The following is a 24,538-nucleotide window of genomic DNA, read 5'->3' on the forward strand; positions in this document are numbered from 1 at the left end:
ATAATTCTCTGCTAGTCACATGACAGCTACCTTTTGAAGTCTTTGTGCCTCCAGTGCTTGGCTGGTCCCTTTTTGTCCTTAATCTCGCAATTGTGCCTAAGATAAAGGAGGAGCAGTGGGGTTTTCTTACCACTGAGGTTCTGTCTGGGAGGAATAATCTAAGTCACAGTAAAGGGCACAAAACTATTTGGCTTGATTCCAATTTTTTCTGATGTTGAGGTCTTTCAGTGGACACAGATTATTCTCTTGCCCCTGAAGTACTTTTACAGAGCAGGTCGGAGGGGTCCAAATGTAAATGTATACTCAGGCATTACCTATTATTGCCCCTGTCCAGTGCCTAGCACAATGACGCCCTTATCCACTTAGCCTAATACAGTCAACAAAATGTTTAAACCATGACCAATTTGTCCTAGAAGTTCAGATGGTGACTAAGTTTTGGGATTCTAGAATTTTACAGAGGATTCATCCTGTTGGCAATGCAGTTCCTTGGCATTCATAAAACTCTTGTTCTCCCCATTCCTCAGCTTCCATAGGGCCTGAGTTGGCTTTGGCTAGGCCAGAGTGTGAAATCTGTGCTTCAGCTTAGTGTAGAAGATGCCTACAAACAACTGCATGGGGCATTTGTTAGATAGAGACCAAATATGTGCTTTTGGCTCCTTCCCAAGAAGAATAGCCACTGTCACAAGAAACATTTGGTATTAATAGTTAAAAAAAGACCATTATGGTTCTCTGATTTTTAAACCATGGTTGGCATTTTTGAAGGACTGCATGCTAGCAGTGAGACATGGAGGTCCCCTAGTCCAACCTCCTGCTTAAAGGGTGCCGTATTAGACCAGATTTCTCAGGGCCTCGTCCTGTCAAGCTCGACTATCTCCAAGGACACAGAACCCACAACCTCTCTGGGACCCTGTTCCAGTTCTGAACTCTCTTCACAGCATAAAATGTTTTCTTAGAACTGAGCGGAATTTCCCATGTTCCAGTTTGTGCTGGTTGCCTCTCATCCCACCACCACACACTTTCAAGAAGAGTTTGGCTCCATCTTCTTTGCATGTTCCCATTAGCTGCACACAGCAGTCACTTCTGAAGGCTAAATGAGCCCAGTACTCTCAGCCTCTTGTCATCCTTGTGCAAGGGAGAAGCTGTATTCTTTTGATATGCCTTTTTTTTGTAATGAATAGACACCATTATCTTCTGCTTTTAATAGCACTTCAGAGCACCAGAAATGTCCACAGAGATGCACACAAGCACCCTTTAAAAGCCCATACCTACTGATGTGGCATTGCTCCAGCTCTGTTCTGCCCTCCAGTATCATTTGCAGCTTGAGAATATGTACTCAGAACAGCTAGTTTAAATATTTATAGCTGTGTAGGTGCACACCCCAGCTACCACACTTTCACCCAATGCCCTAGCAGGTATGTGTGCCTGCACTGAAATCCCTGCTGGTTCCAGAGAGTCCATGTGACCTGGCTGACAGCTTTGTGAACTCCTGGACTACAGATTACACACAGCCTTGCTATTCTTTGCTGTCTATAATATGAAAAGATAAAGGCCAACAAATTCTTTCTATTCCATTGCGCTTTCCAGAAAAAATGCCTTATTTTGTAGTGATTATTCAGACGATTCTTATCTGTTTCCCACATGGAAAAGCAGATAATATTAGATTCACCACTCTAATCTTTTTGCAGCATGCTATGTATGAGAGTAGGTCTTTCTCGGCAAGAATTGTGTGAGGATGTCAAAATTCTGGAGCTGTGGGAACAGGATGTACTAAATAGATGAGGAACTTCCATGGTGCCACGTTTGTGTACTTTCATTGCCCTTTTGACATGATGCGGTGTTCCTCTGAAGCAGCAGTCTCAGTGTGGGAAAAGCTATTGAAGCCCACTACAGAGGAGCAGGAGGGCAAGAAGTGGGGTGAGCTCCCCACACAGAGCCCACCATTGAACTGGGACTGGGAAGACTCCCAGTTATTAGACTTTCCTGGAGGAGACACCTCAGCACTGGGAACAGTGCTAGCGACTCACCTTCCAGCACTCTATGAAGATGCATTAGAGAAGCAGCTTTTATTTTCCAGTGAGCTTGAACTGAAGGACTGAGGGAGTGAATGCTTGTAACTGCTTAGTGATCATCGCTATTGATCTGTCTGCTCAGCACCCAGGTGGAGAAAAGAAGAATCCATGCATGCCCCTGAGCTCCCTGCCCTGCCCTCCAGCCGAGAGCAGGTGTCTGAGGTGGGAGCAGAGTTGCAGCCTCATTGCCTGCATGCTAGGTGCCATCACTGAGCCAGCAGTGTGGAGTAGTAGTGATGGACTGTGTCATGGTCCTTGAGGAGCATCCCTGGATTTTTTCTGGGGTGGCACAGCCGTGCATTGTCTTTTCCACAGAGATTTAAGCTACGGAAAGAAAAAAAGCTCTGGGCTATAGTTCTGTACTCTCACATTTATTAAATAAGCTTATTGTTCATATTACTCCTACCTCTGCCTATTTAAAACACAAGGAGCTCCTCCTCTCCTGCTGAAGTGAATCACAGAATCATAGAATCACAGAATAGTTAGGGCTGGAAAGGACCTTAAGATCATCTAGTTTCAACCCTCCTGCCATGGGCAGGCACACCTCACACTAAACCATGTCAAGGCTTTGTCCAGCCTGGCCTTGACCACCACCAGGGATGGAGCATTCACAGCTTCCTTGGGCAACCCATTCCAGTGCCTCACCACCCTCACAGTAAAGAACTTCTTCCTCATATATAACCCAAACTTCCCCTGTTTAAGTTAAAACTTGAACAGGGGCACACACCAAAATGGCAGTTAGTTATGCTGGTGCAAATCCAACTTGAAACTTAAAACAGGCTAGTATCACATGTGAATTCATGTAAGTACGTATGCAAGGGAAAATGAATGCAAAATGAATGAGGTGGGGATGAAGATCTGTCCCTGCAGAGCCTGTTTGCTGGCATTTCAGTAGTGCTTATCAGTTCTCTGTCCAACTTTTGGCTTAATTTTTCTGCTTTGAGAAGTATCTATTGAAATGGCAATGGAACTTCACGCAGTATACTTGCATTATCTACTGCCTCTTCGGTGATATTGCTTTGGCCAATATGATACTATTCATCCAATATTTTCTAAAAGTTGGAGACTAGAATCTGATCCAAGAAGCTTAACTCTTTAATCACTTAGGAAGGCTCAGTGCAATCAGTGTTAAAAATGCAGAACTTGATTAAACCTTCTGTTAATTGTTCATTGTTTCTATACACTGTCTTATGCTCATTCACGTTGCCAAATAGTCTTGCATTTTCCTAATTTATACAGACTGTAATAGGAAAAATAAAAATACCAAGCATTTGTGGACTATTCACTGAGCATTTGTAATATGAAGTTACAGTTCAAAGAACAGATTCATAAGACTCTCTGTGTGCACATACTGCCTTTACTCCACAAACAATTGAACATGATGACTAAAAGAAAGAACATGGATATAAGTTTGTAAAGGTTATATTTTTTTCCTCTATGCTCCAGTTGAGATACACAGTCTTACCAAAAGTCAGTTGCCTCAATCCAAGTGAAAGTGTAACAGAACGTAGGTTGGGCAGAGCATTTACTTGTACATATGTAACCTGGACTCAGACTGGGTAATACTGGTATCTTTACAATAGAAGTAAAGTTCTGAGGTCTGGAGTTATCACATGGATATTTATTTATTTATTGTTACACACTGAGTCCATATTTGTTACACAAAGTCCTGCTTTGCATAATAAATATTTAGCCACTGAAAACTGTCATTAGATTAGAATAGTGCTTAATAACCCTTGAACAAGAGAAAAATTTAAAAGCATATTTTCCCAGAAATTCATTTTCATAGGATAATGGAAAAAATTAATTTCCTAAGGACAAAGATATAACCTGAAATATCTGACATAGTAATGGGAAAGAATTGACATACCTGTAAAATGTGGAGTAGTAAACATGTTTTTCTTTTTTCATTTTCTTTTGAATGGGAAAGAAGCAGAGGGCTTTAAATTATACAAATACAGACAAATGTTAATTCATAAATGTACATGGGGTATTGGTTGAAACATGATTTTTCTCTGCTATTTACATTTAGCCAGAGAACTTCTTTAGAAATAAATATTCACCTCTGTTCTTTCCTGCAGCTTTGCATGTCGTACCTTTAAGAGAATGAACCCATCCTGAACTTGATGCAGTTTGGTCTTTTCCTGCTGCTGATGAATCTTGGAGAGATTATAACCAATTTAAGCAGGATGGGGGATTCTGTTTCTAACTAGCTACAAGCAACCGCCAAGGAACCAGCGAGGGAAAATGAGAGGTATTCACAACAGTCTCCAGCTTGGATTACATGTATCTTGAAAGCACTAGCAGCAGATGCTTGTGGAAGTGATTATGCACTGGATCATATGCACATCCTTCTGGCTGCTGTCACTACTTAGGCACATTTGCAGTATAAGAAGAAGCCCCTCCAGTTTACAGAGAAAAGAGCTAAAAGTATATTGCAGAAGGCACTTGTAACTGCGGAGTTTAAAGGAGACCAGAAATCACCCTGCTACTTAGGGGCCCAAGCCTGCAAGATCAAAACTTTAAACAAACTACAGGATTATGGACTGCAGCCCTTCAGGGATTTCAACATTTCCACTTATGTTAATTTATAGACATAACAACATTTCTATTGAGAAAAACACTCTTTTCTCCTTCTTTGGGGGGGGGCTGTTACTAATTAGGGCAGTTTTCTGGATTTATGTAAATAGTAGTTCCAAAAGCTTTTGCTAAATTGTTTTATTCTGTCTACCCTTTAGGCTGAAGATGTCATTAGCTCTGCTTGACAGATCCTTAGACACATAGAACAAATGGCTTTGGAGATGCCTGCACTATATCCCCTGTGTGCTGCACTGTTTCATTTTAAAGAACTGTAATAGAAGTGTTTGGGATTTTTTTCCCCCAATCAATTTATTGACATTCACTGATTTTTTTAGTATTGAGTCTCTTAGTTGCTTTGCTGGGTTTTCATTCTTCCAAGCAACTTATTCTTTCCCCTTCTACGTATTGCTGACTTTCTGCTACTGAAAGCCTAGTAGCCTTTGTCCTGATTTCACTGAGGATCCAGGAAAGTGGCAGTGACGGAGGCTTCCGCAGAGTGATTTCGCTTATTGCTTGGACTTGCTTCAGGTCAGCCCTGACAGAGAGATTTCATCATCCGTCTGTAAGAGGCTTCCAAGAGCATGTGCTGAGATTGCTAATCTGATTGTATGCTTCCGCTGATACTGGTCATGGGGTTTTTTTACAAGGCTCCAATGTTACAGCCTGATACTCATTAAAAGCTGCTGTTTATCGTCTTCCTGCCCATTACATACAACAATATGAGCTGCTGAAAGACAATCATCATGTTATGTAGCTTCTTCAATTATTATTTTTTTTTTTAAACTACTGAAAAAAAAAAGGCAGCTTGGGTCTACACTTTTTAACAAAGGAAAACAAATGCTATCTGTGAGGAGTCCCTAACTCCTTCCAAGTCATGATCCCATTTTTCATAAAGTCATAGAATCATAGCATGGTCAGGGTTGGAAAGGACCTTAAGATCATCCAGTTCCAACCTGTAGACAGTCTTTCTTTCATTCAGTATTTCTAATCACAAGAAAACAAACCCTTCCCTCTCTTTTTCCCCAGTCCCAAATATGTAGTTGCTGGTTGCTGCTACCAGCAGTGTATCTGTACGCTGTCACTGGAGGTGGCAGTCTGTGAATTCACTCTAGGGATTAGTAACCTCTACTATGGCTATAGCAATGACCTGCTCTTCTGTGTTAGTCACCATTAACTCAGCCTCAGAACACAAGGAGACCACGTAAGTCCTTTGGGGCAAGGAGTTTTGCTCTGTTTCACATCACCCTAGTGCAAGACTATTGTTTGCAGATGTTTCTGCAGAGCATAAAATGCCAATTGGAAAAGAATCTGCATTTGAGAAGTTCTGTGAAAATCTTGAACAAAAGGTTGAATTTATCATTCCTAAAGATTACGAAGTAGACCTCCAACTGGATTCACCTTTTGTAAAATGTGGGAAAAGACAGTGTATTTAGATTATTGCAGAGTTGAAGCACATGCTGCTGAGATGCAAATAAGGAATAAACAATGACTTAATGCCATTCCTATTTCATAGAGAGCTATAAATATGGGGAGAAAGTTGCTGAGCAAAGCACTAATTCAGCAAGTGGTAGAAATTAGTCGATAGTGCCACTTTTATAGAGTAAAAAGGATTCAGGAACAGACTGACCGAGCAAAGAGATAGGGCTGAGATCAACTGAATGGGAACAGACTTCTTGGACTAAGTGGCCATTCCCCGCCAAATGCTATTAATGAACCTATATAAGAAGAGTCATCTTTCATATGGAGGGAGTGAACAGGATGAAGAATCATAGAATCATAGAATAGTTAGGGTTGGAAAGCACCTTAAGATCATCTAGTTCCAACCCCCCCTGCCTTGGGCAGGGACCCCTCACACTAAACCCTGTCACCCAAGGCTCTGTCCAACCTGGCCTTGAACACCGCCAGGGATGGAGCATTCACAACTTCCTTTGGCAACCCATTCCAGTGCCTCACCACCCTTACAGTAAAGAATTTCTTCCTTATATCCAATCTTCCCCTGTTTAAGTTTAAACCCGTTACCCCTTGTCCTATCACTACAGTCCCTGATGAAGAGTCCCTTCCCAGCATCCTCAGAGGCCCCCTTCAGATACCAGAAGGCTGCTATGAATCTTAATGGTCTGCGATTTCGCAAAGATGCAGTGAGCTAGATATGAAACAGGGATGCCAGGAGGCAGATGCTTTGGAGATACCTGCAAGTAAGTGAAACCAAGCAAGCAGAAACCCTTGCAGCTCAAGTTCACAGCACAACCAGTATGCAGAAATGAAGTGAGAAACAAAGGTGACTTCAAAGGCTATACGTGGACCTTCCCTTTTCTGGATCTGTCCAGTGGGGTTAGGTGAAAAAGTCTCTTTAAAAGATTTTGAGTTTTTGTGAAGGTCCTCATCTAAATCAGGATGAAAAGTAAACATCAGAAAATGCTGAAGGTACTAAAAAGCTTCATGGTGTAGATCAGACAAAATACTGGGTTTTAAACTGTGATTCTTTTCAATCTTTGTCTTTTTGCTTTACAAACCTTTTCAGCATGAAGTAACTAAAATTGAGAAAATAATTTGCAATTTTTCCATACAGAAACTGTCGGAACTGACAATGTTAGCCATTTTCAAACTGATGTAGAGGAATTTTAAATGGGGAGTTTGGGTGTTAAAAAACCCCAAACAATAAACAGCAAACCAATACTCCTGTAGTACATGATTCATTTTCTGAACACAGACCAGGAATGCTTCTCTGGAGAATTCCCCAGCTATCATTGCTGGCTGCTGCATTGCAACAAATGGTGCCAACAGCCCAGGTTCAACAGCACACTGGACTCTCATTCAGTACCCATCTGACCTGGCCGTGTCCTCTGAAGTACATGCCAGCGGCATATATCCCTGTGCCAGGGCTAATTTTGGTGGGCAGTGCTGCCAAGGCAGTATGAAAAGGTCTTTGTGGGAAGGGAGCACCAGGCCACTTTAAAAAACACCTATGGAGGTATTTACACAAAAAATGTGGATGTAAAATAATACAGGCTCAAGTGATTGCGGTTTACACTTGTCTCCTTAAGGTCAATGGCAACTAAACACGTCTCCATCTTCTTTTCTTTCTATCCCAAGGAAGTAAAGCCACAGCTACTGTTTTATTCCTGGTTTGGTCATTGGTACCCTGCCAAATAAATTGAAATATTTAATTTCCTTCACTGGTAGTATTCTTCTCTTCTTTTTCTCAGGTTTGAATGACTTTACAAGGCACATGGGGGGCAGTGAACAATCAAGCACTGCATTCACACAGCCTGTCAGACTCTTGTCTTTCCACTTGCTGATGAATGTGTACCAAAGCCAGTCAGAGCTGGCTGCATCAGTGGTACGCAATCTCTCATCCCAGCCAAGTACAAATGACCCATTTGTGTTGCTCTTCAGAGGTTCCTGAGGATTATTCTCTGTATCCTGAAAAGAAGAAGTAAAACCTAATGACCTGGGAATGTGTGTGGTGTAGGGGAAGGACGTCTCTGCCAGGTGGACGTGGCTGCAGGCAGGTCCTGCGGGGCTTGGAGAAATCTGTCAAAGGCAGATTCCCTTCCTAAATCCTGCCAAGAGGAAGGGCCTTCTGAACAGGGTGACATTCCACCAGCATCTGGCTGCCGCCAGGTTTCATTTTGCTGTGCTTTTTTCAACCTGGTTTAAAACTGAAACATTGCATCTGACAAAAACTCAGCCTGTTTGAAATGCAAACCTGAGAACGGGAAGGAGAGCCCTGCCATGGTGGAGTGTACACTGCTCTGTACCCTCTGGGCTTGGGAAGGAGGAAAGAATTAATGGAACCAGGGAAACAGGACAATGACAATGTGTAAGATCTTCAGGTTCCAAGTGGTGTTTGGCATATATACTGCATCACTCCTGAACCAGCAAGGATCAGTGCCTTCAGCAGGGCGGTCATGTGGGGAACACACAAACCCTGATCACACCACCAGCCTCTGTAGCATCATTTCCACAGTCGATCTCTGTGCCTTCCCTTCTCAGGGAACCCCACGGATTTGCTCATATAAGGTAAAGGAGGCTTACCTTTCCCCTGTCTCAGAAGGATAGATTTAATTGTGAGGGAGTCACAAGAGCACAGACATAAGCTGGTAATAGCAGGATCACAGGACTTGGAGATGAAAGGCTACCTCAAGGCAGGATCATAGATGAAGCTGCATGTACGTCATTCCTGAGAGGCACTCGCTCTTGCCTGTAGTTAAAAATCACAGCTTATGAAGACTGAAGTTTTCCCAAATGATCTGTGCCATATCTCCACTGTTACTATTAAAAACCCTGTAACAAATGTCTAGCCTGAGTTTCTCCTTGCTACAGCTAAAGCTCATTGCTCCTCATACCCACAAAGAATATGAATGGGGCAGTTATTTCCTATTCTCTTTTTGTCAGCCTTTCTGTTTCTGAAGAGTGTTAACATGCTTCTCTTCAGTCTCTTCTACCTCTCACTAAATGCCAGCTTATCCAATCTTATATCATAAACCATGTTTTCACAAAGCAGGCCATATTTTTAACCTATGTCTTCCTATTTCTCCTTCATCTCTGATTCCTCATCTTCTCTCTACCTGATATTTTACCTGTCACAGAGTCACAGAATAGTTTGGATTGGAAGAGACCTTAAAGATCATTTAGTTCCAACCCCCTGCAATGGACAGGGATGCCTTCCACTAGACCAGGTTGCTCAAAGCCCCAAAACTACCAGGGATGGAGCATCCACAACTTCTCTGGGCAACTTGTGCCAATGTGTCACCACCCTCACAATAAAGAACTTCCTTATATCTAATCCAAGTCTAAATCTAAATCTGAATAATATATTACTGAAGCAAGCAGCAGCTTATCTTCAACAGCTCCAGGCAAGGCAGCTGCCCTTGCCCTTGCCACGAGTTTTCTGAGGGCTTGCAAGTTTTTTAAAATTATGGTAGTTTATTGCAAGAAATAGAAAAAGCGTGTGAACATTTGAGCTAGTTTTGGGTAAGTGCGTGCCAAGGTCTGCTAAGCAGATCACGTTTTTCTGATCACAAGTTTGTGTGCAATGAGTGCTCACAGGCTTCAATACTGTCATAAGACTGAGGGATACAAAGACAAAAAAAGACCAGGTGTTGTTATGTGTCTCACATCCACAAACCAGTATTGTCACTGTTAACACTGGAAAGTCCTTCTGAGCTGAGGGCTGTCATAACCTGTTGGGTTTTCTTTTTGTGGGGTTTTTAATGTCTTCATGCAGTAACCAGCTCATGAATATATTGAACAGCACTGGTCCCAAACACATGCAATATCTGAACCCATGTGTTAAGATTCTCCAGCCACAGCTACTCACACTTGAAAGGCAAATTTAATATCTTAAAGTTAATCAAGGGATCTTTATTTATGTAACTTATTGCAAGATAATGAATTGTTGCATAATTTTTTCCTTTAGAGTGTTAAAAAAATACTGCGTAAGAAACCTCCTGGTCTGGATATTGTTCTGTTCAGTGCAAAGGACAGATTGTTGGCATTCCTGGGTAATTCAGCTCTCTGGCAAAGGAGTGCTTCTTATCAAGCGCTCTGATGTACAAGTGCCTGAGGGCTTGTTCACATGGGAAAATTCAGGGGCATTATTCATACCTCTCCACTGCAGAATATGAGTACCCACATGGGAATTCAGCAAGGGTATTTTGCTCTTGAAAAGTCCTAAGTACCGTTATATAATTTCTCCCCAGCAAGGTAGCTATGGAAAAAGGTAATACAACACACCAGAAAAAATGCACCTGGGGACATCAGAAAAGACTGCTTTGTACGAAAGCAACTCTTGACTTGTGTGACAATACATTTCTCTGTTTGAGCCAGTTTCTTACTCTGAGCACTCCATCCCTACCTAAAAAACACCCACCCATTCTACTGAGAAATTAAAACCAACACGATGCATGTACTTATGCACACCCAACCACCCGCTATTTTAATTATTGATATTAGTTTTACTGCGCTTATACTTTTCTTCTGTAAATTCATCCTTACTCTGAGCACCACACTCAGATAGATGTTATCTGAGCAGTGACTACAGCTTTTGGTAAGCAAGCAATGTGCTGAATGCTGATGGAGAGGGCTAAGGTTAGCTCAGGAAAATAAGCAAGAACAGAATCCAGGTAATATAAAACAATTTCACACTTGAAAAGATATTAACAAGACATGCTGCACCTGCAGCCATGAATTTCGTTTGCATAGAAGAAAAACAATCTGTGTTGTAAATGCAATACAATGGGTAGGAGGGATGGAAGAAAGGAAAAAGAAAACACAGGCTGCCTCATACACAGTGTTCCTTAGCAGTGGCTGTGATGTGGCCTTTGCAGTTCTGCCTTCTGTGTCTATTCTGCTCTTTGTAGTTCTTGCTGAGAGACCCGAAGCAGATGGTATAGCTCGGAGAGAGATTTCAGAGTCTTCTGGTGCCCAGCAGCACCCACGTGCCCTGGCTCAGCACACTCCTGCACAGCTTTCTGCAGCTGCAGCTGCAGGGGGAGGGAAACCAATGGCCCTCGGAGACCTGGGGAAAACCAGCGACGGAATATTTTGTCACAAATTACCTGCGGGAAGGAGAAACAGCAGATTGTTGTTTTTCAGGAGCTACAGCTAATGTACTGTAGAAAATGTCGGCTGGATCCAGAATGCCTCCAGCCATTCAGACAGGAAGGTATAGAAAAGGAGCATCCACAAAGGATGAGGAATTGCTCTTCTTCTCAGACTGCTCTCACATTTCTGCATGACCAGTGGTGAGGGTGTAGAAGAAGCAGGCAAAAAGCCACCAGGCTATGGTCCCCCAGCCCCTCTGCTGCGCCATAGCCTTACACCAGCACAACCTGGGTGAGCTATTACACACCTCACCCTGGGCCAAGGACCCCATGGATTCACCTTTCCACTACATCCACCTGCTACATCTGTATTGTGGAGAACTACAGGCACTGCTTACACCTGATCAGCTCTGACTTCACCATTAGCAGAGACAGCAATACTAATCCCCTTCCACTATTTCCTTCACTCCCCTCTCTGAGGCATTGGGCTACCAGCTACACAAACCCAAAGCAAATAAACACTAGTGAGTATAAAGATCTGGTTTGTGCCCCAAGATGGGATTTCTGAGCAGGACTGGCACTTAGGTGGCCATGTTTAAAAACATGACTATATTCATCTCACGGTCTCCTGGTACGTACCACACATTTTATAGTCAATGTGACTTTAAAAGAAATGGATTCATAAAGCAGCTGTGTCTACTCACTTGCAAGTTGTTATTGGCTCTCTGTGCTCCACATTTTCTGATTCTCAGATTGCACTTTGAAAAGCAATCAAAAAAATTACAGTCTTCATCTCCCGTGCAGTTCTGTTCGAGGATGTCCCTCATTTTGGGTTCAAAAAAGGCCATATCCACATCAATGGCCACCACCTGTGGATCAGAACAACCCATCAGACTTGTGGGACAAGGCTGAGCAAGCATTCCTTGCTGCTTGCTTTTGGAAATGCTGTGCTGAGAACATCTGCCAGTGGGGAACTGGAATCACAGTGAATGGGCTTTATTTTGCTTAACTGGGCTGTGTTAGTCTCATAAATACTACTTTTTAAGCAAAACCAGCCAATGCTTATGACACCAGGAAAGGGAAAATGATTTGTGGCCAATATGCAACCCTGAGGTCAACTGTGTTGGGACTTCCAACTTGAACATTAATTTACTTCTTGTTGCAGCATATGCAGATGGCACCTCAACATTTTAATTATATGATGGTGCAAAATTATCCACAGGCCAGATGGTATCATTTCATAATCCACCATTCCAACTAAACCCTTGACTTTACCACTATGGAGAAGAGCAGTGGGATGCACAGAATTACCTGCATCTGGTACAACTCCTGCAAGCCTGCCATTGCCTTTAGTGGGTTTGAGCCTGTTCAGCTGTAGAAAGAGATCCCCAAGGTTGTTGAAAGTTGGGGCTGCTTTGCCCTGTCCTTTTTCTATGGTTTGACTCATTCATTGCGCACGGTTCTTGTTCTGGTTGTCCAGAAATAGAGCCCAGCCAGCAGTTGGTCTCAGCAGAAAAAACAAGGACTGAACGGATCAACCACTTTTCTCACCCCGACATAAGGCTTGCTAAACAGTGAATACACAGCACAGAGGGATCTGCAGGGCTGCTGCCCATGCGAGGTTGCTCCCACTCTGGGAGCAAAGGGCTGTAGCCTCAGTTTCTGCCAAATGCCACTCCACTCATGAATACCTCCTCTAAAAAAAATCACGGCAATAAATATGGAAAGAGAGGAAGCCAGTAATGGGATAGCAGCTGCTTAGTGTGAGACAAGCTGTGGGTGACCACAGTGAACACAGCCTGCCTTCAGTGCGATGGATGGATGCAGCAACCAGTGTAGGTTCAGAGCTGCACTTAACACTTGACAATCGGGGCAGAGATATTCCTTTGCAGCAGCGGACACACATCTTCATGGGGGGAAATGTCTGAGACCTGGGCAAAGCAGAGTTACTTGGGCTAAAAGGGTAGTCTCATTTTTAGGATTCAACCTCCCATGTAACAGGGGAAGCTGAACTGTGTGGCTGAAGCATCTGGATCAACCACAGGAACAAAAAACGTCTGGACTGGTAGAAGGCCAAATAAACCTTCCACAGGCAAAAGAAAGAACACAGTTTAATCTTCATTTTATTCTACTCTTTTCTCCCTGTGGAAAAAACAGATGAGGCATAGCTTTAAAAAGTATTTTTAAGCTTCTTGGAGAGCTTGATAATGACATAGCCTAAGGAATTTTACATGTTTGGACAAGCAATTTCTTCTTTTCTTTTCTTCTTTACTTCCTTAAGCTCTCTGCAGTCTTGCTGTTCACTTCTTTGGAAGGTTTCTCCAGTCCTAGGGTTGCTGCATCATCTCCAGGTGTAGTTTCTGCCAGCACCAAGTGCTTTTGACAGCCTGATTGATTACTCCTCTAGGAAAACCAGCCCTGATTCCCAAAAGTGCTGCTGCCAAAGGGTTCAGTGTTTTCACTGAAGTTCATCTGTTACAAAAATGTGCGGGCATGCAGCCAGACCCCGCAAAGATAGATTTGGATGACATTCTACCTATAACCAGCTACATTTTGGTGGGGTTTGTTATGATTGTAATTGATGGTGAAAGTAGATGAGGAAATGCAGGAAGGATCCAACTGATTTTAAGTCATGTTTAAGGTGCTGTAATCTTTCTAATAGAGCACTGTATTCACCCAGACCTCTTCCTAGCTCTGTAGCTGCATAGCAGTTTAAAATTCTCCTGGATGATCTACCAGGCAGTGATCTCTCCCCTTCATGCTACAATAACAGCATGTAAAGGCTGGAGTGAGGGCTGGAGGCTTATCCCCTCCATTTCAGAACAATCCTCAAAGAAAAACTATTGCACTCCCCAGGCACATTTCTTCGAGCATTAGCAGTCTCATTACTAGGATGAGGAATAGTAGTACTATTATGGGTGTTTGTTATTACCCTATATAAGGCACAAGAAAGTGAAAAAATTGCTTGAAACAAATGTATGTGACAAAAAAAAAAAACAGACTGCTTTGCTGTGTCCCCATTCTGGAACTGGTTGATAAAATCATCTAGAGCTTCTGCTTCTCACTCTCCTTCCTTCACCGATCAGAAGGTCTCTCTGTCCCATCCTGACTGTGTGTATCTCCTGTCTCCCAGTCCAGTGGGGTGAGAATGGGTGATACCAACAAGCTGTAAGTAATGTATAACTGGGAGAGCCATGTGTGAGCAGCAACTCACATTTTTCTTTAATTAGTTCTCCTAAAGCACTTAATTAGAACATTTTCCTATACCAGAAGGTGACTGCTGTCTCTTTGGACCCAGAACTCACAGGAAGATCCTGGAGAAGCAAGCCTTACCAAAAAAGAAAGTTCATAAGATAACATAAGGAAACCGTCCATAATATACTATAAGGAAAGAGTCTTCCAATATCTTTCTCTTTTCCTAAATGAAGCCTCTTTTCCTATAAGCAGGCTGTAAAACAGATGCTCTGGTGTGTGGTCAGCCACATGCAGTCACAGTCCTGCTTAACTGAAAAAGATGGGCAGAGCCTGCCTTGAGAAATCCCCGCTGTACCCTACTCTGCCTAAGTACTGGTACACATGCAGTTTCTTGCTGTAGCTCCTCACATTCCTCTTTCTGCTGCTGTATTGCACCTGAATAAACAATGGGTGGGAAGAGAAAGGTGAAAGAAAAGCACTCTAATTGCTCCTAATGGCTGTATGTTTAAGCAATGTTTGTCTAGTACTCTGAAGATGATGTTATATTAACACTCTGTGAGTACTGAAAATAGCATTCACTCAGAGCTCAGAAACTCCGCTGATGTCACTGCAAATTGTGAGGCTAAGTTCTAATACACACTCACTGCACAGTGCCCCCAATCCCTACACACAGCTTGCACCGAAACCGGTGGAATTTCTGTCTGCAGTGTGAATGCAAGATACCTGCAGCAATGTGGTGCTGAGCCTCATCACTACTTGGAAAACATGCATCGCTATTCAGGTCTGACTTACAGCTGAGAAGTCAAAGAATAACGGTGCCAGCGAGTTTCAGGTCACTGTCCTTGGATCATTTCTATACCAGATAAGCTGAACACTAAGCACAAACAGGTGGATTTGGATGGGGGAGTTCCTCTTGTGTCAGGACAGAGAATTCAGCCTTAACTTTCAAATTCAGTTTCTCCTTTCAGCACCACTCACTACCAGAAATAGTTGCTATGATTCAAATTACATCTTCATTTACAGCTTTTGAGATCTCCTTGCCTTCAGGAGGTATCCCTCACCACATCCAAGGGACCCTGTCAGTACCGGTACCTTTGAGGAGGTGAAACAAACCAGAACTGAACAAGCTGTTCTCAAAACAAGCAGCAGGATTTAGTGCTCAGAAATGTGGCCTCACAAACTACAAAGAGGAGAAGCAGCAGAGAATCTCCCTTGTTGCTTGTAAATGCATTGGCTTTGCAAAACCTTGGCCAAAAGCTGCATGAGAAGTGTCATTTTTATATTTCTAGTGTCATTTACACTGGAATTTGACCTCACCCTGCTGCAGCAGCACCCCAGAGACGCAACTCACCGTGAGATCATGCCTGATAGCGAAGTTTTCTGGTTTGATGTCACACAGGTGAAGTGGGTGGGAGAAATCATTATCAAAATGTTGCACCATGTCCAGAAAGCTGAGTGCAATGTCAACGATGGCTCTCACCCTGCTTCTGCGGCCAGCAAAGGTGGGACTAACCACATTTTCCAAGGGAAAAAGAGTTTTGTGCCAGGCATGTCCAGCTGTGAGATACTCCACAGCATAGAAGTGTCCACAGGAGCCAATAATTCGTAGCACGTGTTTGCTGAAGTCCTGCAGCAAACTGAAGTAGATATATTCTTCCTGCTGGAGCAAGGACCACATGCTGGCCACCTGTGCTTTCCAGTTTGGTCCCTTCTTCCTTGTCCACAGGGGCTCCATGGTATTGTTAGACAGTTCTAGCCCCAGGACGTTTTTGACCTCCAAGGCTACCATCAGCAAAAGCTCTGTTTCAGGAATATCTTCTGTTTCCACTTCTTCTAGCATGCTGAGATGCTGGTAGCTGGAGAAGATTTCCTTCTTGGACTTCAGGATGATGGGCTGGCCTCTCCAGTCAGCTTGGATGACCTTCTTACCTCTGTCATAGTAAAGGCAGTGTTTATACACAAGATTCTGTGCCACACACAGGTCCTCACAGAGGTCACCAGTCAGGGCTCCACTGCTGTAGTCAAGGCACTGGAGAGAAAGAGCAGAATATTCATAGAAGGACCATATGCCCATGGACCACACAAGAGAAAGGCAAATGGTCAGAAACAGTTCTAAGCTTGAGAGGCTTGCAGCTGTACTGCAAGAACGCACGTACAACCACTGGTGTGCTCACCACTGATTTGGTGTTTTTTCAGAAGTCTATAGAGACCTTTTACTAGCAGGGGTTTTGTTCCAAGACAGGGATTCTTGGGATGGTAAAGGACAGTTCTTGACACGTATGAATTCAGTGAAACAACCTTTGAACACACTTGGCTGTGCTATGTGAGATTCTGGGCTGTAAAACTTTAAGGCACAGGAGATAATTTCCAGTGTAATTCAGGACTTTTCTGAGAGGTTCAGGGCAACAAAACTTTGACACCCCTCCTTAAACTACAGGAAAATCCATGGGTAACTGGATTGCTGGGATCTTGCGCAGCCCTGCATATTTTAGCCTTGCACTCAAGCTTCCCTGATTGAAGCTGTAAGAACCTTCCTCTGCACTACCACAAAGCACAGAGGTTGTGCTCAGTCCTCTTGAACCAAGAGCTTTCTGGATCTTTAAGTATGTAAATGCTGTAGAAAAAAAATTACTTTTTAGTTCTTATATGTAATTATCAAAAGTGACATTTTAATATTAATTGCTTAAATACTTATTTTAACTGAAAAAAAAAATCAGCTGGTGGAAACATAGGAACTGCTGCTTGATAGTTAAATGGTCACTGCAAATTCACACAAGAACTGCAAGGAATCCCTCACCAGTCCTTCCCTTGACCCATAATTATTTCCATATCATCATTTCCAAATGTGTTAGCAGTCAACATATTCCTAGGGGCATTCAGAAGTGCAGCTGCAGGGACTGCTTTGGGTGAACCAGTAGAGGGGATGAACAGAGGTCCCTGTTGGAAGAGGAATAGACTGTGGTGGTGTAGAAAGCCAAACATCTGGGAGGCAGCTTGACAGTGTCAGCCTTCCTCATTGCTTTCTAGCATTTGAACCTTCATTTAAACCAGCTGCCAGCTCCCTGTGCATGCGGAGCACTTGCAGTGGCTGCCTGAGTCCCACCCTGTTTGTGTGACTTGCTGTTATATACACAAGAAACATGATGACAAAACACAAATGATGCATTTGCTTAGGACAGTGTCTAAGATGTGCACCAGAGGAGTATGTACTGATGCTAGGCAGCCTTCAGAGTCAAACCTTAAACAGGACACTGAGGAATGGGTGGAGGATTAAGTCTGAAATCCAGGAATGGTGATAAATTGACTAAAACTGCTTACTGAGGGCAGTTCAGACAGACATAAAATTTATTTATACTCTGATGATCTCATGGGCCAAATGAGAACATTCAATTCCAGCAAGGAGAGCCAGGTAAGCAGTCTTTACCGTGAATGCCCTGATTCTGAGTCCAGGGTGATATACATGTGTAAAACACATGCATCTGCATGCACATCCACATCAGGGTAGCCTAGCAGACTTACTGGGCTGTCCACAGACTTCAGATTATGCATATGAATCTTCTTGTTTTTGAAAATCTATTCCTATGAATGTAACACAAACTTATGCTCCCCTTTTAAGGAGGAAATGTAGTTTCCCTGATAGCAGTTATTACTATCTGGAACTTTTAGAAAAATTACAAACTGAAGAAATTTTGGGGGTTTTCTTGGGAGCATAAGTACAACCACATTTAAAATCAGTGCCCTCCTATTGAGATCACAACCTAACTCTTCTTCTGCTACAGTAAGAGAATATAGGACTTAGTCCTGTAATTGAATCCACATGGGTGAACACTTGCCCCTGTGCACAATTTTACTGTGGTCCATCAGGTTCATTCTTAGATGGCCCACATGCATGGACCCCTGGCATCTAGAAGAATGCGTGCCCAGAAGACCTGTAGTCAAACATGTGAACACACAGCTTATTTTCTCATGTTGCCATCACATCAATCTGAATGACATTAAAAAAGCAAATAGTTGTGGAAAACAGTCTCACATTTCCCAGACATAGGGGATGAGTCATTTTTGAGCCTGGCTGCAGTTTAGGACTTGTCTGCTGTTCCACTTGAGCCCATAAGTCTTTGATTATTAACCTAGTACCTAACAAACAAGTCTCTGAATTGGATTGTTCTTACACTGAATGTATGCGGTGTTTTGCAAACTGGGATCTGTGAAAGGAGACTTGATCAAAGATTTCCTGGTTCCATAATGGCAAAACACAGATCAACCTTCCAGAAGTAACGCTCTCTCCTGGCGACCAATACAAGCAAGAACTTCAAAAACGCTTCCTTAAATAAACAGGCAAGAAGTCTGAACAATTTTCAAGGTGTCCCTCTGCACTCACAAAATGTAGTGAGCTGTGAGTCACTCAGTGGCTTTAAAAATCTCCTCACCCTTCTGTTCATTGTAAACTGACTGCACCTTCACGTCCTCGCTTTCCCCCTCATTGCTCCAACTTCAAGTGTTTTATGTTTGCCATAAGCATAATACACTAAGTAAGCTTAGCTCCCTCCCACGATAATCCTTATTCCTGCAGCCCCTGGATGATTTCTGTGGTTTTATTCCCTCCCTGCTTCTTCTCTTCATTTTTCCCATCCTCCAGCCTTAGAAGGACAGACATCGGAACTGAATGCTGTTGTCCAGTGCTATAAAGGCAGCCAACAGCTCTTTCCTGCTTCTTCTTTTTGGAGACATTCTGAGATTATATTAGCCTTTTAGGCACAGCCTGCACTGATAGTTCATGTTGAAGTAATTATTTGACCCCTATGTCCTTTCTAAAGTCATAGAATTTTACAAGACAGTCTTCCATCCTATTAGCATAGCCTGTACTCCTGTGCTTCCCAGTATAGTAGCTTGTGTTTTACTGTACAAAAACACATTTTGGTGGACTGACAAAGTTTAGCCAGGTGATTCAGATTACCCTGTTATGAAAAGATGGTCTGTTTATTATTTACCAACCTTTGCACTAACTGCAAGCTTCACCATACAAGATTTCATATCATCACAATCACTGCTGATAAAAAGAATCAATTCCCCAAAGAACTCTTCCAGAAAGGGTCCTCCACACTATTATCCCTGTCTGAATGACTGCATTCTGAGTTCTGTCGATGAGGCAATTTTAAATCTACCTAATGAGCACCCTTTGAATGCCTCTAAGTGCCAGATTTTTAAAACTGAAATATGAAAGTGATACAAAGCCAAAAGCTTTATGGGAAAGCAGCTATACTGCACAGAAATGCAAACACAAGCACGCTTTAGACTTAATAATCTTTCAGTTTAATTTGGCTAGATAATTTTAAATACCCTTAGTACACTTACCAAGATATGTTAAAAAAAAAAAAAGGGCTTAAATCAGCATAAAAGTTTAAGTTCATGTAAACCCAGCTAAGGATTCATAGAAATTAAAATAACTTACTGTACCCCTATCAGTCAGGCCTGAGGCTGAGTCCTGCCTTGTCATCAAGTACTTCTCTTACGTAAATGCAATACTGAGCAAGGCTTTGGAAGGCATCAGAATTAATTTATTTCTCTGGAGAAAACAGAAATTGATTGCTGTGATTTAGTGTGCTCAGTGTGAATGAAGATGAGACAGGTGTTAAGAAAGAGTAAGTAATTTTTTTGGAGAGTTAAAGTTCGTCTCTGCAAAATGCCCAGTGCTACTTTGGTCTTTCCAGTGTAGTGCACAGCTGTACAGATGTACATTTTGCTCAGAACAAGGAAATAAACCTTCCAAAATACCACTTGCAGGTGTGTGCAACCATGCAGTTTTCACTCACTTGCTTAAAGTAGGTCATCTTATCTCCTGCTGAAAATATGTCAGATGACAAGTAAAATAGTTTCTCTTGCAAGTCAAATTTTGCTTAATAAAAGGCATGAAACTGAAGCTATCAAATAATTTGTTTCACAGATCAGTTGCACTTTCTACAACTGCAAAACTCATGCTGTACTCTGAAGATGTATAAATCCTTATTTTGGGGCTGTTGAAGATGAGCTCATTTTCTGGTCATTCCACTAGAAGGACAATCGCTTTCAAATATCATATGGAAAAACTTGCTTGCAAACCTTAAATATGCTGTTGAAAACTCACCTATGTAAACAGATGAGCACAGCAATCTCAGCTACTCCTCCTCTGGAAGGAGGGCCTGAAACTGAGCTGTCACACAGTGACAGAGACAACTTTGCAAGCTTGTGCATAAACCTGATCCACGCCAGGGCTTTTGAAGCACTGCCTAAAGCTCTCCAAACTGAAAAACAGCAACAGGTCTCTGTGCATCTGTTTGCTGGAGAGCGTGATGGCAAGGGCCTGAAGTGCCCTGAGCTTGGTGGCTCTGTGCACCTCCATACCTCTGTGCCCTTCCCAGCCATGAAAGGAGCTGGCAAGATTCACTCCTTCAGCTGCAGTTCCAAGCTCAGCTGCTCTTTGAGATGGAGTAAAGAAACTGCATCTCACTGCCATTAAAAACACACTGCCAGGACTGCTGTCTATAGCTTCAATTCATTACACAGAATTTTAGGGAAGTGTATAATCAGTTTTTGCTTGTGGTAGTAATAGATTATATAGATTAGATTTAGATTTAAGAAAGGAATTCTTCAATGTGAGGGTGGTGAGGCACTAGCACAGTTTATCCTGAGAAGCTGTGGATGCCCCATCATGGCAGCGTCCCTGCTGATGGCAGGTGGATTGGAACCAGATGATCTTAAGGTCCTTTCCAACTCAAACCATTCTGTGAGTCTATGAGGTCACTTTCACCAGCATTACTCCCTTCCCACCTAACCACTGGCACTACAAATATCTTAATTAGGAAACAAAATTAAACTCAGAAGTCAAACCCACACTGCTCCACTTTTCAAAGTGTTTCCTGCACAATTCTAAATCTGGTCTTTTTTCCTTTCTTTTCTTCTATTTTTTTTTTCGAGATTTTAATGAATACTTACAAACCCTTTCTTAAATTTTTAATACCTACATCTTAAATGCCAGCCCCTGCCAGACGCAAAGGAGGCGTCACATGCTGCGTGGCATTTCTGAGAGGTGACTTCTGTACAAACACCTTTGCGGATAAATAAACACAAAAACCCAATAAAAAACAACCCGGAGGAAGCTTCCTCCCCGCTTAGGAGCGTGCGGGGTGCCTAGCAGCCCTTTCCAAAGCGCTTGGGAAGCTCTCCCGCACCGCACGCCAGGACCGCCCGGTGGCCAGCACCTGCCTTGTCCCCGGGAAGGCCGGTAGGGAGGCAACTGTACAGCCGCTCCTCCAGCTCCTCCCGTCGGGTGCTGCGGTTCCCCCGGGCAGCCGGAGCCGGGCAGGAGCGCCCCGTTGACCGCAGCCCCGACGGATTCCCCGTCCCTCAGCCTGTCGGGCCGGGCAGCCCCCGGAGACGCCCCGCGTCCCGCCGAGGCACGTACCAGCCTCCCCAGGATCCGGTGGCTCTTCTCGTCCGTGCAGCGCTCGGAGAAGACGCTCCTGTGGAGGAGGAAGAGCAGGGCGCTCACCACCACCCAGCAGGCAGCCCAGAAGAGGAGGAGCGCCAGGGTGCATCGCCGCCAGATTTTGAGCCGCAGCCGCTTCAAGCCCGGGATGCCCCTCATGGTCGCGCCCGGGCTGGGCTTGCGCGGCCGCTTCAGCCGCTGCGGCCCCGGGGGGGCTGCGCTCCTCTCCCCGCACTCGTGTCCCGCTCCTCGCCGGCGCCCATCTCCTGCCGCCCGCTCCGGCCCCGCTCCCGCGCAGCTCCCCGGGCCGGCGCTGCCCTGACGGAGCCCCGAGCGCCCCTTTTGAATTTAAGCCACGTAGTTCCGCCGGCTTTTGTCTGCTCTCCCGGTGCCAAGCGGCCCCTGCAGCCTCCCGTCGGCTCCTGCCCGCTTCCCCCTCCCTTCCCCTCCGAGTTTCTCACCCGAGAATAAAAGGGGGGTTGAAGGGTGACGGAGGCGGCGGTGGGAACCCTGCCCGCCCCATCCAGGCGGCTGCCCGACCCTTGGAAACAGGCAGCCTGGAGACGGACGGTTCCTTCTGGTCAAAGCTTCGCCTCCCGTCAAATGGGGGGAGGGAGAAAAACAACTTGTTTATTCTGGAGCAACTTCTCCAGTTTTATCCGATTGCCGCTGCCGAAAGAGGAAGACAGAGCAGTGCTTCAGGTGTTCGTTCACTAACGCGCCCCCAAGGAGGGGCAACTCCTTGGCCCTCCAGCAGCTTCCACAGCCTCCCCCGCCACCTTGGTCCCGGGGATGCAGGCTGGCTCCTGCCCGGCACTCCAAGACCCGGCTCCCTCTGCAGCCAGGGGTGGGGAAGCCAGCGGAGCAGCCCCTTCCAACACTTTCCCAAAGCAGGGCAGGGTATACAGGGTCCCAGGTTTTGGGAATGTATACAGGCTGGGTTTTGGGAATGTATCAAGCCAGAAAGACTGACTGGGCAACCAAGAACTGAAAATTTTTAGTTCCGTTTCTCAGCCTGATACAAAATACTGTCAGAGGCTATCTCTGACCAGTTTTGGATGTTCATTTGGAAATTCCTAGGGCATGGAGTGGGGAAGGGCAAGAGGGACAGTTGCTTAGCTTTTCATCTGCAAGGAGTACTAGCTACATTTGAACACAGCCAACCATCACTGGCTGCTGCCTAGGAGGTAAAACTGCAGATCTGCCATGCCTATGTCAGGAACCATCCTGAGATGGATGCAGGTGTGTTTCTCATGGAAAAAGGACAAAGCTGGTGGGGGAAAATCAAGCATCAGAATATCTTCCTACAGTTTGGTCCTAAGATGTCTGGGTACTAGTTTAGACACTACCAAAACTGTATCTATTTTACACTTTGTTTTTTTCAAACGTGAATCTTGACTTCTCTGTATGTCAGCATTCCCCAAAGGATATTATGCATGAGTATTTCATGTCCGTGAAATCCTGTGTATGTATCATTTGTTTTAATGATGGCTCTGAAAACAAATATTAATTGCTCCTTTCTTTGAGCTAGGAACAAAAGATGGAGACTTCAGATCTGGTTAGGTGTTGTGGCTGAGCTGCTCTGATTGCTACTGAAAGGAACAAGCATATTCCCTCCTTCTCCACCATCACTTCCCTGCTCTCCCCTTGGTCTTGCCTGCCTGCCTCCTCCAGTCCCTTCTCCCAGTGAAAGACATGTCTTGTTGCCCAGTGAGTCCTCTCAACTCACTGCCAGGCCAAGACTTGTAAAACCGTTCTTTGCAGAGATTATTTTCAGATGGGTTAGAAAGCCCCAAGGATGCCTCCAGGCACACGAGTAGGGCTGCTGCAGGGCCAGGAGCTTGGGGATGGTGGAGGCAGAGCTGTCCTGCGGGCTCAGCTGTGCTGGATGTCTGCACCTGAAGGATGCAATGCAGTCTTGCAGATAAGGTGATCTAAAAGGAAATACTTGGTGAAAGGAACAGTCCTGTTCATACAGTCCCTTATGCTTCTGCTGCTTCCCTGGGAGCTGTATCAGGGTAGTTAGCCCCGCAGGCAGAACCCATAGGTTTCTGAGTGTGCTTTTCATTTCTTCTTAAGATACCAGCAAAAATTCCCTGGATTTGGGGGGATGTAAAGTTCCGACATCCTTCTCTTTGATTTGGGAACAGCTGCTGCACGTAGCAAGTGCAATTCTACCCTTAACATACAGGTCTGCTGCTTTAACATTATGGAATAAAAAGAAACAGACTAAAAATGTCTAGTTTTAATAAAGTTTTTAACAGCTTTAATTAATAAAAACCAAAAGTACATGAAGCAAATACAAGTTGCATGACGCTCACACTAGACTGCTTACTGGTTTCTTTTCATGGTAAATACTACAGGAGGCATGTGAATGGAATACAGCCCTGTCTTCCCAAAGATTTTGATACAGCATTCAGCCAGCAGAGAGACTTTGTATCTAGTTGCTCAATCTCTGACCTTTCAAATATCCCATTGACTTTAGTGGGAGTGAAGAGTTGGACAAGCCTGGTAAACGTATGTGTGTACACCTACACTTATGGATGTACCTGCATATATATACATGTCTTCAGAATAGATCAAGAATTAACCCAGGAAGCTTGTGTTCAGGAAAAGGTAAAAGCCTAGGTGCTTTAGGATCAGGGGACTTAACCTTTAATAACAATCTGTTGCTAGCTGAAAAA

At 44.0% G+C, this 24,538-nt stretch overlaps 2 protein-coding genes across 3 annotated transcripts in view; one reads left to right on the forward strand and one right to left on the reverse strand.

The window, feature by feature from the left end:
- The first annotated feature begins 8,653 nt into the window (after nucleotides 1-8,653).
- The window catches only part of CNDP2 (carnosine dipeptidase 2), a 41,092-nt gene continuing 25,207 nt past the window's right edge, over nucleotides 8,654-24,538 (forward strand). The window contains exon 1 of the mRNA XM_061448915.1: nucleotides 8,654-8,672. The gene's annotated coding sequence lies outside the window, so the exon portion shown is untranslated. The remainder of the gene's footprint in view (nucleotides 8,673-24,538) is intronic.
- On the reverse strand, nucleotides 10,571-22,602 carry DIPK1C (divergent protein kinase domain 1C). 2 transcript variants are annotated; one of them, XM_061448918.1, is made up of 5 exons: nucleotides 22,316-22,602; nucleotides 21,831-21,888; nucleotides 15,744-16,421; nucleotides 11,902-12,066; nucleotides 10,571-11,212 (listed from the first exon to the last, which is right to left on the reverse strand). In XM_061448918.1, exons 1-5 carry the CDS (start codon nucleotides 22,375-22,377, stop codon nucleotides 10,997-10,999), a joined length of 1,179 nt encoding a protein of 392 aa, XP_061304902.1. In that variant the 5' UTR covers nucleotides 22,378-22,602; the 3' UTR covers nucleotides 10,571-10,996. The 2 variants fall into 2 exon arrangements, with proteins under 2 accessions (XP_061304902.1, XP_061304901.1); XM_061448917.1 differs by lacking the exon at nucleotides 22,316-22,602 and having other exon boundaries at nucleotides 21,831-22,277.

Source organism: Pezoporus flaviventris, unplaced genomic scaffold, assembly GCF_033815535.1.
Source record: "Pezoporus flaviventris isolate CSIRO_AGI_PZ_B2104156 unplaced genomic scaffold, CSIRO_AGI_Pfla_v1 ptg000007l, whole genome shotgun sequence".
Lineage (NCBI taxonomy): Eukaryota > Metazoa > Chordata > Aves > Psittaciformes > Psittacidae > Pezoporus > Pezoporus flaviventris.